The 14,774-nt window shown below is 46.9% G+C and overlaps 1 protein-coding gene across 1 annotated transcript in view; it reads left to right on the top strand.

Annotated features, from left to right (window-relative positions):
- The first annotated feature begins 423 nt into the window (after positions 1-423).
- LOC147098021 (phosphatidylinositide 4-phosphatase SAC2-like) overlaps positions 424-14,774 on the top strand; it is a 52,357-nt gene continuing 38,006 nt past the window's right edge. The window contains exons 1-5 of the mRNA XM_085971227.1: positions 424-510; positions 5,062-5,226; positions 6,877-6,933; positions 7,715-7,910; positions 12,872-13,051. Coding sequence (XP_085827353.1) covers positions 5,113-5,226; positions 6,877-6,933; positions 7,715-7,910; positions 12,872-13,051 — 547 coding nt within the window. The 5' untranslated portion in view covers positions 424-510; positions 5,062-5,112. The remainder of the gene's footprint in view (positions 511-5,061; positions 5,227-6,876; positions 6,934-7,714; positions 7,911-12,871; positions 13,052-14,774) is intronic.

A 14,774-nucleotide genomic window follows, 5' to 3' on the forward strand; every position in this document is an offset into this window, starting at 1 on the left:
CACTCAAGGCTGAGGGAACTGTGGGCGCTAGACCTGCTCCTAGCTTTCCCTGGCTGCAAGTAAGGATCCCTTTTAAGTAGCGCAATAATGGCCGCCTCCCGCTCCGTGGTTTGTGGGCGGGTTGAGGACGCGCGGTGGGCAATGCTGATTGACACGAAAATGGGGCAGTGGCATTGTCATTGGTCCCCAATTGGACATATATTCATGAGGAAGCCCTCGCTGATTTCTGTCTAAACCAAAAACCGCCCAAAAAATCGGGTCAGGTGGATCTCCGGTGGTAACTTTCTCCCTGATTTCCAACCTGCTCCTATCCCGTTTACAGGTGTAAATGGGGCCAGAGGGTGATGAAAATCAGCCCCACAGCAAGTGACTCCAGGGGATTAAATGGCAGCTGTGTAATTGTATCTTTTTTTATTCCAGTTTTGCAAAACACATCAGAAGTTTTCTTCTGACTCGAGTGAGACTGCCCATCACAAAAGGTCCCCCACAGATCCTTCTGTCAAGCGGCAGGTAATGTGCGGTTCGCCTCTCCATTCCCTTAGTTATTTCCCTCCTACCGTCTCCCAGTGCCAAGCACCATCCCTGGGGCGAGAGCCACTCACCTCACCTGCCTTTGCCAATGCACCTTGGCACCTGGACCTCCTGTTGAAGGGATTATTACTAGTCCTAGCCCCTTTTAGGGCTACCCCGGATCAGGCGTATTCCCCAGACGTTCACTTTCAACTAAAGTTTGAGGTAGCCGAATCCTAAAGACGCTTAATTGGGTCTAAAGGTCTGGACTATCTCTCCCTAAAGGAAAGGAACAACCTGAAGATGTTACCGTCCTCCAGATAGCACTTTTAATAAGTTTAGCTAGACTGTAACGTTCCGGATATTATGAGGGTTCGGAAAACTCCCTCAGAATTCTGCAACTCCTCACCAAAGAGCGTACAGAGATTGAGTTCGCGAGTTTGGTACAGAAGTATTATGTGAGACAATTCTAAAAATATATAGATTTATTAAAGAACTGACATGTAATTACAGTTGGTGATTCAATTGCAACATTAACAGTTCCAAAAACAGTAATCTTACAATTCTATTATCAGAGATCCTTATTCTCAAATCTTATCTTCGTTACATTTTTACAGTTCTTAGTCTTATTCCAGCATATCCACCAAAATCAAATACAGTACAATACCTTGATCCCCGAGGTACAAAGAGTTGTAGACTTACAGAGCTTGCTTCTGAAGCTGAGAATCGCTTTGCCCCTTTACAGCGAATCTATCATCCCATTTGAAAGTTCAATATTTATATTCTTTTTCAGTGGTATGTCCTTTGAAGTTTTCTGCTGCTTTAAGCTAATTATCTTTAGTCATTTTTCTGCTGACCCCTGCTATTCTTAGTCAGTTCAGCTGGTAGCATTAAGAATTATGTCTCTACCCTAGGTGTTCGAAGCTCATCATAAAAATGATGTAACAGCAGGTGCATCTATTTGATGTCATTCTTACCTTGGTCTTCTGTTTGTGTCTTTTTACGACGTGTAAATTAAAATGCCTCAACCAGGGTGATCTATGCAATTCTTAGTTACCTCAGCTGTTTGCAACACAGAATCGTGTCTCCTGTGTTTCATTGATGTCATTTTTATGAAGGCATATGTTTCTTAATTTTCCGTGTTTCTTTCCGAAGTGTAATTTAGGACACCTTAACAGGGTGTACCATTGTGTTATTTCCAAAGCTTCAGACTATCGGGAACCTCCAGCCTCCTGTTTCAATAAGGTTATTGATTCAGTGTCAACAACTTATCTTATCTCAATAGCCTGTATGCTGTTTACAGCTTTTCATAGTTAGGTTTCTAGATTTCCAGACCTAGTTTGTCATGTTTTAATAAGACCAGAATTATTTCATAGAATGGTGTATTTTTCTGAATATGGCTTATTCCTTCACACTTGATGATGGTGCTTCCCCAACATTCTAGGCAAAAAGGAAATAGATCAGTCAGCCCAGTTTTTTTTCTCTCCCTTTTTCTGGCACCGTAGTTTAGTTGGCCAAAGCACCTGTCTACTAAACAGGAGGTCCTCGGTTCATAGGCTAGCGGTGCCTGCTCCGTCTCTGACGTGACTGTTCTTGCAATTGGACTAATGCTATTTTGCGCGGCTCAGTGGCAGCACTTTCCCCTCCGAGTCAGAAAGTTGTGGGTTCATAGCCCCACTCCAGAGAATTGAGCACAAAAATCCAGGCTGACACTCCCTGTGCAGTACTGAGTTCCACAGAAAGAGGCAGAAAAAAATGAAACTCGAGTAAACAGGTAGTAAGAAGGAGGATGGGGCCGATTAGGGACCAAAATGGAGACCTACACATGGAGGCAGAGGGCATGGCTGAGGTACTAAATGAGTGCTTTGCATCTGTCTTCACCAAGGAAAAAGATGCTGCCAAAGTCACAGTGAAAGAGGAGGTAGTTGAGATACTGGATGGGATAAAAATTGATAGAGGCGGTACTAGAAAGGAGGACTGTACTTAAAGTAGATAAGTCACTAGGACCAGATGGGATGCATCCTAGGTGCTGAGGGAAGTAAAGGTGGAAATTGTGGAGGTACTGGCCATAATCTTCCAATCCTCCTTAGATGCAGGGGTGGTGCCAGAGGACTGGAGAATTGCAAATGTTACACACTTGTTCAAAAAAGGGTGTTAGAATAAACCCAGCAATTACAGGCCAGTCAGTTTAACCTCAGTAGTGGGGAAGCTTTTAGAACCTATAATCCAGGACAAAATTAACAGTCACTTGGAGAAGTGTGGATTAATTAAGGAAAGCCAGCACAGATTTGTTAAAGGCAAATCATGTTTAACTAACTTGATTGAGTTTTTTGATGAGGTAACAGAGAGGGTTGATGAGGGCAATGTGGTTGACATGGTGTACATGGATTTCCAAAAGGCGTTTGATAAAGTGCCACATAATAGGCTTGTCAGCAAAGTTGAAGCCCATGGAATAAAAGGGATAGTGGCAGCATGGATACAAAATTGACTAAGGAAACAGAGAATAGTGGTGAACAGTTGTTTTTTGGACTGGAGGAAGGTATACAGTGGTGTCCCCCAGGGGTCGGTTCTAGGACCACTGCTTTTCTTGATATATATTAATGACTTGGACTTGGGTGTACAGGGCACAATTTCAAAATCTGCAGATGACACAAAACTTGGAAGTATGGTGAACAGTGAGGAGGATAGTGACAGACTTCAAGAGGACATAGACAGGCTGTTGGAATGGGCAGACACGTGGCAGATGAAATTTAACGTAGAAAAGTACGAAGTGATACATTTTGGAAGGAAGAACAAGGAGAGGCAATATAAACTAAAGGGAGTGCATGAACAGAGAGACCTGGGGGTGTATGTGCACAAATTGTTGAAGGTGGCAGGGCAGGTTGAGATTAACGGTTAAAGAAGCTTACGGGATCCTAGGCTTCATAAATAGAGGCATAGATTACAAAAGCAAGGAAGTTATGATAAACCTGTATAAAACACTGGTTTGGCCACAACTGGAGTATTGTGTCCAATTCTGGGCACCGCACTTTAAGAAGGATGTGAAGGCCTTAGAGAGGGTGCAGAAAAGATTTACAAGAATGGTTCCAGGGATGAGGGACTTCAGTTACGTGGATAGACTGGAGAAGCTGGGGTTGTTCTCCTTAGAGCAGAGAAGGTTGAGAGGAGATTTGATAGAGCTGTTCAAAATCATGAGGGGTCTAGACAGAGTAGATAGAGAGAAACTGTTCCCATTGGCAGAAGGGTCGAGAACCAGAGGACACAGATTCAAAGTGATTGGCAGAAGAACTAAAGGCGACATGAGGAAAAACTTTTTTACGCAGCGAGTGGTTAGGATCTGGAATGCGCTGCCTGAAAGGGTGGTGGAGGCAGATTCAATCGTGGCTTTCAAAAGTGAATTGGATAAGTACCTGAAGGAAAAAAATTTGCTGGGCTACAGGGAAAGGGCGGGGGAGTGGGACTAGCTGAAGTGCTCCTGCAGAGAGCCGGCACGGGCTCGACGGGCCAAATGGCCTCCTTCTGTGCTGTAACCATTCTATGGTCCCATTTGGGTTATGGATGATCGGGTCATTATCTCATTACTGTTTGTGGGAGCTTGCTGTGCGCAAGTTGGCTGCCGCGTTTCCTACATTGCAACAGTGACTACACTTCAAAAAGTACTTCATTGGCTGTAAAGCGCTTTGGGACGTCCTGAGGTGGTGAAAAGCGCTGTAGAAATGCAAGTCCTTTGTTTTTTTTTGTTTATAGAAACATAGAAACATAGAAGATAGGAGCAGGCCATTCGGCCCCTCGAGCCTGCTCCGCCATTCAATGAGATCATGGTTGATCATCCAAATTCAGTACCCTGTTCCTGCCTTCTCCCCATATCCATTGATCCCTTTTAGCCTTATGAAATATATCCAACTCCTTCTTGAATATATTTAATGAATTGGCCTCCACTGCCTTCTGTGGTAGAGAATTCCACAGGTTCACCACTCTCTGGGTGAAGAAATTCCTCCTCATCTCTGTCCTAAATGGCTTACCCCTTATCCTTAGACTGTGACCCCTGGTTCTGGACTCCCCTGCCATCGGGAACATCCTTCCTGCATCTAGTCTGTCTAGTCCTGTTAGAATTTTATAAGTTTCAATGAGATCCCCTCTCATTCTTCTAAACTCCAGCGTGTCTCAGGTGTCCTACCTGGAGTCCCATTTTTTTCTGCTGCTTTCTATGGAATGAGTTGCGAAGGTTTTCCGTGTCTGTCAACAGAAATACAGTGCAGAACATCAGCTGCAATCTCACCTCCAGCTGGCGTCCAGTTTGGCTTTGGCCGTGGCAGGAACTGGCAAAACAGCCAACGCGGGCGCCGATTGCATGCTGGCTGTTAGACTTCGCTAACAACTAGTTTCATTCTCCGGCGTGCGAGTGCAATAACAAAAATCTCGGCACCGCCTTTTCCTCCCCCACGCCCCCCCCCCTCCACGGCCTCGCTCACGATCGCACTGCCAGCCGGTTCCGATCAGTCCCCCTGCCCGGCTGGACTAACCCCCCCCCCTGTGGCTTCTGTCTTCCAGCTGAGCGGCGAGGAGAAGCTGGCGCGCCGTCTGTTGGAAGAACTCGTCGAGATGTTCACCGATTCCGACTCGTTCTACTACAGCCTGACCTACGACATCACCAACTCCGCACAGCGGCAGTACGCCAATGTGAAAGGCAATAAAGGGTCACCGTCGTGGGCAAGGGTCAGAGGAAAATTGTTGTCACTTTTTTTTCCCCAATGTTACCCCGTGCTTGTGTCCCCAGAGTGTGAGCTTGTCCATGTATCCAGTTACATTGATTGATAGGCTGGGGCGGTGGGGGGTTGTTTAATTTTCGGCAGTCTGCTGCTAAGAGGGCAGGTGGGTAAAAGGGGGACTTGCAATGAGGAAAAAAAGGGCCATTCGGCCCATCGTGTGTCAGCTTGGCTCACTCCGCCTCTGCCTCAAAGGCGGTAGGTTCAAGCCCCCTTTCAAAGATGGCTTTCCATTTTCTGCTTTTTTCCAGTTCTGACGAAAGGTCACCGATCTGAAACGTTGGCTCTGTTTCTCTCTCCACGGATGCTGCCCTGGCCTGCTGAGTTTTTCCAGCATTTTCTGTTGTTATTTCGGATTCCCAGCATCCGCAGTATTTTGCTATCATCAGTGATGGCAGGACCTGTTTCGGGCTGGGGCAGAGATCACCTCTTACAGAAGGGTAGGTACTGCAGGGAATACAGGGCCCAGAGTGATGATCTGGACTAGTTTGAATCGCCTAGATGGGTACGGAGAGGAATTTCCCAGATTCCCACCCCCCCCCCAAGATTGGCCTGGGTTTTTCATCTGTTTTTTTTGCCTCTCCCAGGAGATCACATGGCTTCAGGTGGGGTGGAGTGTATATGTTGTGAGACATAAGGTATCGCAATTTTGTGGGACAGGCTGGGTGGACCAGAGGGTCTTTACCTGTCCGTCACTGTTCGTAGATTTAAGCACATAATCTAAACCGAGGCCCCATCAACTTTCCCAGGTTAATATTTCGAAGAAGAGCAGGGGAGTTCTCCCCAGTGTCCTGGCCAATATTTATCCCTCAACCAACAGATGAACGGTCTTTAATCCAGTTGCTCTTTGTGGGACCTTGCTGTGTGCCAAGTAGCTGCTGCATTTGCCAACACTACAACAATAACTAAACCTCACAAGTAATTTGAAATAAAAATAGTTCTGACAAAAGGCCCTCAACCTGAAACGTTAACTCTGTTTCTCTCTCCACAGATGCTGCCCGACCTGCTGAATATTTCCAGCATTTTCGGATTTTATTTCAGATTTCCAGCATCCGCAGTATTTTGCTTTCACAAGTAATTTATTGGCTATGAAGCACTTTGAGACAATCTGAAAAGTTGTGATATATAAATGCTAGTTTTTTTTTTCTTTCTTATCAAGCCCACTTCCCCTCAATTCAAGCAGAATCTTCTCAACCCGTAATGTCTCGAGGGAAAGTTCCGCTAAAATACTCCCTGGTCTCCCAAAAGAAATCGAATGAGAGTCTCCACCGTTCTCAGAACGGCTCCGTCCCGGCATGGTGCCCTGCACAAATGAAGTCCCCTTTGCCCTTAGTCATGAGAGCAGGAGGGAAGCAACAAGCAGAGCACAAGTGAGGGTGAGAACGTCCGAGAGAGAGATTCGCCCCCATCTGCTTGCTCCCACGCACCTCCCAATGGATGGTAGGGAGCCACACTGGCAGAAGCAGGTGGAGGCCACCTGCCTGCCACCTCGCCTCGGCTTGGCGGCAGCACAGAGATCAAAGCGGAGACATGCGGCAAACCAGTTGTGTTTTTTAAAAAAGAAGATTCTCTAAAACGTATGTGTTTCTACTTTATTTAGATTGAGGATAGATTTTTCTGGAATAAATATATGATTCGAGACCTGCTTGCGGAGAAGGTAGGACTGGTGCTCTGTCTGTGCCCGCTAGCTTCTATCCTGTGTCTCTCTCTGCTCGTTTTACCTCTGAGGGTAAATTTAAAGTACACCAGGAGATCTCCTGCACCATTACTCACAGTATGTTGGAGGATGTGGTTTTGTGGCCTGCCCCTTTAAGACCACCAAGTCTAATTGCTGTAAATCCTGAGGTCAGTTACGTTTATTCCTGGTGGTAAGGGAAGTTTGGGGGCTTGTACATTTCGGGGGTGAGGGGGGCCAGGTCAGAAGAAACCAGCGTGAAATGGTTGCCCTTTCTCCTTTTATTTGAATACTTTTTCGACACTTCACGTGTAAGCCGAGACGATGGAGGTCAGCAGGCTATTGAACCCTGGAGTGCAGCGCGGCCCAGCCCAAAGCTATCCTCGCCTAATATTCACACTCGTGCACTTCCAGCAGGGAGCTGGGCTTTTTTTCCCCCCCTCACTGGTCCAGGGAGCTGAAGCCAACCCGAGCAACTGACTGCTGCCTTGGCTGGGGCCGACTAACTCGGGCCAGGGATCGAACCTGGGGCCTTCTCCTCTGTAGTTTAGTGCTCAGTCTGGCTAGGTCATTGTGGGGCAACAAAACTCATTTTTATCCAGCTTTTTATGCACTATTTCCCCCCTACATTCTTCCCCCCCCCATTCCTCCCCCATTCACCGCCCTCTATTCTACCCCCCTCCCTCTATTCACCCCCCTCGTTCTTCCCCCCACTCCCTTCCTATTCCGACTTTCGACGAGTTTTTTTTTGCATCTCCCCCAGAATGCAATGGCGGAGCACTGGATCATCCCGATCATTCAGGGCTTTGTGCAGATGGAGGAGATTCACATCCGCTTCACCAAGTACCTAACGGAGGAGGCCATTCTCTCAGATTGTCCACTGGATGAAGAGCCCCTGGCCTGGCCAGATGCAAAGTTCCTGCTAGTCCTCATCTCCCGAAGAAGCAGATACCGAGGAGGTAGTCTAGTATTCACGAGCAGGCGCACTGAACTGTATCACCACAAGGGGAAACATTGGCGCATTAACTAGGGTGTCTCTGTCACTCCTTGTTTGGTGATTTTATGCTGGCGAGAGTGACATTTTGAGTGGCGTTCTCCCACTGAGCAGGTGCAGGACGGTCTTTGAGGGGAAGGGTAACAGCCAGAAGTCCTGGTCCATGTTGGAACCAATGACATAGGTAGGAAAAGGATTGAGGTCCTTCAGGCAGAGCCTCAGGAGCTAGGAAAAAGATTAAAGAACAGGATCTCAAAGGTGAACATTTCTGTATTACTCCCAGTGCCACGTGCTCGTGAGTACAGAAATAGGAAGATAGTGCAGGTGAGTGCGTGGCTGGAGAAGTGGTGCAGGAGGGAGGGCTTCAGATTCCTGGGGCATTGGGACCAGTTCTGGGGCAGGAGGGGCCTGTACTAACTGGACGGGTAGCACCTGAACAAGACTGGGACCAATGTCCCTACGGGCAGGTTAACTAGTGCTGTGGGGGAGGGTTTAAACTAACTTGGCAGGGGGAGGGGAACCAGGACGCAGCTGCAGAACAAAGAATATTGTAGACTGAGCAGGAATTAGATGGAGGAAAAAAGCCAAGCCGACTAGCATGGTGGTGGAATGCATGTGTGTTAATGCACGCAGTGTTACAAATAAGGTTGACAAGCTACAGTCCCAAGTTGCAACATGGGGTTATGATATAGTGGCTATAATGGAGACCTGGCTTAAACATGGGCAGGAATGGGAACTGAACATTCCTGTATTCAAGAGGGATAGGGAAGGAAACAAAGACAGGAGGGGGGTGACAGTATTGATCAAGGATAATACAGTTCTACTGAGGGACAGTATACTAGAGGGTTCAAAGACTGAATCTATTTGGTTAGAGTTAAGAAACAGAAAAGGAGCTGTTACATTACTGGGTGTTTACAATACACCCCCAATAGTGAGAGGGAGACAGAGGAGCAAACCTGTATCCAAATTTCAGAGAAATGTAAAAATAATAGAGCAGTAATAGTAGGGGAATTCAATTACCCTAATATAGACTGGGTGGGGGACAGAATAAAGGGCAAGGAGGGTGAGGAATTCCTAAAACATGTACAGGAGAACTTATCAGTATGCTTCTAGCCCAACGAGAAAGGAAGCCGTGTTGGATCTAGCTCCCGGGAATGAAGTAGGGAAAGTGGAGTGTGTTGCTGTAGGGGAACATCTGGGTAATAGTGAGCATAATATAATTAGGTTTAAAGTAGTTATGGAAAGGGACAAAGAAAATCAAAAATGAAGACAGCGAATTTCAGTGATTTGAGAAGGGGTCTAGCACAGGTGGACAGGAAACAAAGATTGGCCAAGAAAACAGTGAATGAGCAATGGCAGGCCCTCAAGGCGGAGATAGTTCGGGTAAAAACAAGGCACATTCCCATAAGGAGGAAAGATGGGCATTCATATGGAGCTCCCTGGATGGCAAAGGAAATGGAGGTTAAAATAAAACAGTAAAAGGAGGTTTATGACAAATGTCAGGGACAGAATACAGTAGAAAAACAGGCCGAATACAGAGTGCAGGGGGAAATTGAAAAAGCATATATATAAGGGCAAAAAGAGAATGAGAAAAGATTAGCGGGTAACATAAAAGGGAATCTTTATAAACATGTAAAAGGATAGTTAAAGGAATAGTGGGGCCGATTAGGGACAAAATTGGAAATCTTGTAGGGGCAGAGGGCATCACTGGTACTGAATGAGTACTTTTCATCTCTCTTCTCAAAAGAGGAGGATGAAGTTAATGATGCGCTAGAGGAGGAGAGAGTAGAGATACTGGGAAGGATAAAAAAAAGATAGAAAGGAGGTGCGAAATAGGTTGTCATCACTTAAAAGTTAACAAGTCACCCGGTCCAGATGGGATGCATCCTAGGTTGCTGAGGGAAGCTAGGGTGGGGATAGCAGAATCTCTGGCCACAATCTTTCGATCCTCCTTGGATATGGGGGTGGTGCCAGAGGACTGGAGGATTGCAAATGGTACACCCTGTCATGAATCTTACCAGCTGGTGGCGCCGTCCAAGGAAAGTATAAATACTCGGGCGTGGGCCCAGCTTGCTCAGGACGTTTTTGTAACCAGGAACTAGTGATGTAACTAGAAACTCATGGTTGTGAAACAGTTGATTAAAGCCTTGTTTTATACTCAAACCAAGTGCTTAGTAGTTTTCTTACGTCACACCCCTGTTCAAAAAAAGGGAGAGGGGTAAACCTGGTAACTACAGGCCAGTCAGTCTAACGTCAGCGGTGGGGAAACTACGGGAGACCATTGTCAAGGACAAAATTAATTCTCACTTGGAGAAGGATGGGTTAATAAGGCACAGCACGGATTTGTTAAAGGCAAATCGTGTCTGACTAACCTGATTGAGTTCGATGAAGTAACAGAGAGGGTTGATGAAGGTAGTGCAGTAGATGTTGTATATATGGACTTTCAAAAGGCATTGGATAAAGTACCTCAACAGACTTATTCAGATAAGAGAGGCACGTGGGAATAAAGAGACGGTGATAATTTGGGTATGTAACTGGCTGAGGGATCGGCGGCAGTGAGTAGTGGTGATGTGATGTTTTTCTGACTAGAGAGAAGTTTGCACTGGGGTCCCCCAGGGATCGGTATGAGGACAATTGATTTTCTTATATATCAATATATAAACAAACTGGATTTGGGTATAGGGAGTACAATTTCAAAGTTTGCAGACAATACAAAACTTGGCAACGTAGTAAATAGTGAGGAGGATATTAGCAGACTTCAGGAGGACTTGGGTAGGCTGGTGAAATGGGCAGACCCATGGCAGATGCAATTTAATGCAGATACAGGAAACTTTCGTTTAACCAAAGGTTAAAAGTCCGGAAAGCTCTATCTACCGGCAAAATTCAGGAGCCGTTTTCTATAAGTTTTTTTACTTCTCATTGCTTTTTTTTCCCCAGTCAGGCTCTGCAAGGTCTGTAGTTAAGCAACAGCTTCAGCTAGAGACGCTTGCAGCTGCAGCCGACTGTTTTGAAGCTGTTGCTAAGCAACAGGGTTTGTTGATTCACACGGACCTGAAAAGCTCTGTACGTTTTAACATTAGCGCTGGTTTATACGGCAGTTTTGATCTGACGGCACCAGCTCGGTCCCGTCAGTGCCGGATACCAGAAAGTTTCCTGTAATTGTGAGGTGATGCACTTTGGGAGGAACAACATGGCGAGGCAGTATAATCTAAATGGTACTGTTTTGAGGGGGGGGTTGCATATTCGCAAGTCTTTGAAGGTGGCAGGGCAAGTTGATAGGGCACTTAGGAAAGCGTATAGGATACTTGGCTTTGTAAATAGGAGCATTGAATACATAAACAAGGAGGTCATGCTAAACCTTTACAAATCGCTGGTCAGGCCTCAGCTGGAGTATTGTGCACAATTCTGGGCCCCACACCACTCTTTAGGAAGCACTACTTGAAAGGGTGGTGCAAGCAGATTCCATAGGATGTTTCAAAAGGCAACTGGACATGTACTCGGAGGGCTAATTTGCAGGGTTATGGGGGGAAAAGTTGGGGTGTGGGACTAAATTGGACAGCTCTCTCAAAGAGCCAGTACAGGCACAACGGACCGACTGGCCTCCTTCTGTGCTGTAAGGTTCTATGATTCTATAATCTATGATTGATGTGACATACTGTGTGCAGATCTCCCTTGGTGTGACACCCTGAGTGGAGATCTCCCTTGGTGTGACACCTTGTGTGGAGATCTCCCTTGGTGTGACACCCTGTGTGGAGATCTCCCTTGGTGTGACACCCTGTGTGGAGATCTCCCCTGGTGTGACACCCTGTGTGGAGATCTCCCCTGGTGTGACACCCTGTGTGGAGATCTCCCTTGGTGTGACACCCTGTGTGGAGATCTCCCTTGGTGTGACACCCTGTGTGGAGATCTCCCTTGGTGTGACACCCTGTGTGGAGATCTCCCTTGGTGTGACACCTTGTGTGGAGATCTCCCTTGGTGTGACACCCTGTGTGGAGATCTCCCTTGGTGTGACACGCTGTGTGGAGATCTCCCTTGGTGTGACACCCTGTGTGGAGATCTCCCTTGGTGTGACACCCTGTGTGGAGAACCCTCTTGGTGTGACAGTGTGTGGAGATCTCCCTTGATGTGACATTAAGAGGTTTTGCTCCAGAGCTGTCACTGGTTTCTGGGCAGCGTGCCCAGTCGTATTACTGCATGGAACTTCATGACAGCTGCACTAACTATCTGCCCCAAGGCTGCTATTAACTGAAGTTTTACTGATGCCAACATGTAACACTGTTTGCTCTATTATTATTCCAAGTTTTGAAATCAAATCACATCATACTCAAACTTATTCTTTTCCAACACCTGACTACTGTGGAACTCCTCACCTCACTCCGTCACCCTACAGTGTGGCTGCCTATAATCAAATCTAAAATTGGCACCTCTTGATCTCTACATCTTAATTTACTTTGTCTTCTCATTTAAATTTATCATCAGTAATGGCGTGCTGAACTTTGAACCTTGGACCCCCCCCCCATTATATATCCCAACCTACAAATCTTGGAAAAGCTGATGGGCAGCTTCAAATAAGCTGGCACGGTCACAGAATAGATGACAACTCAATAAGCAGTGCAATATCACAGAGGTGAGCCGCAGTGCGTTAAGGGGTGAAGCCAGCCGTTCCTAGATCAGCTGGTTCCCAGCCCCCACTTGAACAGTGGGCTGGAAAAGCTGACATCCAGGTGAAAAGTGGATGGTTGGCAACCATGGATTCATACGTTTTGGTCTCAGTATTGTCTTGTGCAGGTAAACAGGCTCCGTGCGGTCCTGCGCGCGGGATGTGAGAGGGGCAACAAGGTGCCACTGACCTCACTCGGCCGTCAGTTACCGTAATAGCTGTAATGGAAATAATTAATGAGATTCCTCCGTCCCATTGGTCCACAGGGATGCGGTACAAACGCAGAGGCATCGACAGCGACGGAAATGTGGCCAATTACGTGGAGACGGAGCAGCTGATCTACAGCAGAGACAACATCTTGTCCTTTGTCCAGATCCGAGGATCTATTCCCGTATTCTGGAGTCAGCAAGGCTATCGATACAAACCCCGTCCCAAACTGCACAAGAGTAAGTTACTGGAAGGATTCGCCAGCTCCTTTCTTTCTGCGGGCTGCTGCAAGGGTCCCAGTTGGGGGCCCCGAAATCCCAACCCCAATCCAGTTTCCATCGGGTACCAAACTGGTAACAGGTGCCAGCAATCTAAAAAGAAAAGAAAGTCTTGCATTTATAAAGCGCATTTCACGACCACTGGATGCGCCAGTGTGATTTTACAGCCAATGAAGTACTTTTGAAGTGTAATCATTGTTGTAATGCAGGAAACGCAGCAGCCAATTTGCGCACAGCAAGCTCCCACAGCCTTGTGAAAAATGACCAGATTATCTGTTTTTTTTAGTGATGTTGATTGAGGGATAAATATTGGCCAGGGAAGAACTCCCCTGCTCTTCTTCGAAATAGTGCCATGGGATCTTTTACGTCCACCTGAGAGCCTTGGGATGTTTTACTATGTTAAAGGCGCTATATAAATAAAAGTTGCTGCTTTGTTGAGAGAGCAGACGGGGCCTCGGTTTAACGTCTCATCCGAAAGACGGCACCTCCGACAGTGTAGCACTCCCTCAGCACTGCACTGGAGTGTCAGCCTAGATTTTTGTGCTCAAGTCTCTGGAGTGGGACTTGAACCCACAACCTTCTGACTCGGAGGCGAGAGTGCTGCCCACTGAGCCACAGCTGACACTTGAAAAGGGGCTGGTGTGGGAAATGGAGTCAATCACACTGGGAGCGCAGCCGAGCATGCACACCGTGTACTGCAGCTCACACCTGGCCCAAGACCAGCAATGGGGGAATGGGGACAGGAGTAGCAGCTTCTCCGCTGAAGTTGCCAACATACGAAATTGGCGAGCAGGAAAAGACTAGCTGGCCCATCAAGCCTGCCCCACGCTATGACGATAGCAAAATACTGCGGATGCTGGAAATCCGAAATAACAACAGAAAATGCTGGAAAAACTCAGCAGGCCAGGCAACATCCGTGGAGAGAGAAACAGAGTCAGCGTTTCAGGTCAAACCCTTCGTCAGGACTGAAAAAACACAGGAAATGAAACAGATTAAAAGGCCAGTTTGGGGGCTGGGAAATGGGGATGAAAGAACAAAAGGGAAGTGAAGAGGCATTAAGAGGTATTCAAAACCAGACGAGATGGTGATAGGACTAGTGGAGACAAAAGACGGCTCTAGATTAGGTGTGAAATGCGCTGGCAGAATGGGAGACAGCTGCCATGTGGGAGAGAAAAAATGGGGGAAGGGCCAAAACAAAGGTGTGGATAAAAAATATATATAAAAATGTAATAGGGGCCGAGGATATGATCTGAAATTGTTGAACTTGATATTGAGTCCGGAAGGCTGTTAAGTGCCTAATCGGAAGATGAGCCCCACACTATGATGGCTAAACACTTCTTCGCTACCCCCACCCCCAAACTTCCACCCGCCCCCCACAGCCATGTCATCTCCTGGGAGAGGCAAAACACAGAGAAAAAACCCCAGGGCCCTTAAGGGAAAGATACTCTGCAACATTTCTGTCCAACCCCCTCATGCGATAGAAACCAGTCCAGGAGATCACATGGACCAAATGTTGTCTATGAAGACACTTACCTTCTAAATGATGCAATCTCTGTCCCCGGTCAAGAACCGGTCCCGCTTCCTCTTGCAGGTTGAGAAACGCGCAAAGCAGGGATATTTAAAACAGACTCCGTGCTGGGTGTCATGAGCAGGATTTCCTGGTCTCGCAACAGATCAGCAATTC

This window comes from Somniosus microcephalus, chromosome 30 (assembly GCF_052327205.1).
Source record: "Somniosus microcephalus isolate GS21.2 chromosome 30, FLI_Smic_1.0, whole genome shotgun sequence".
NCBI classification, from domain to species: Eukaryota; Metazoa; Chordata; class Chondrichthyes; order Squaliformes; family Somniosidae; genus Somniosus; species Somniosus microcephalus.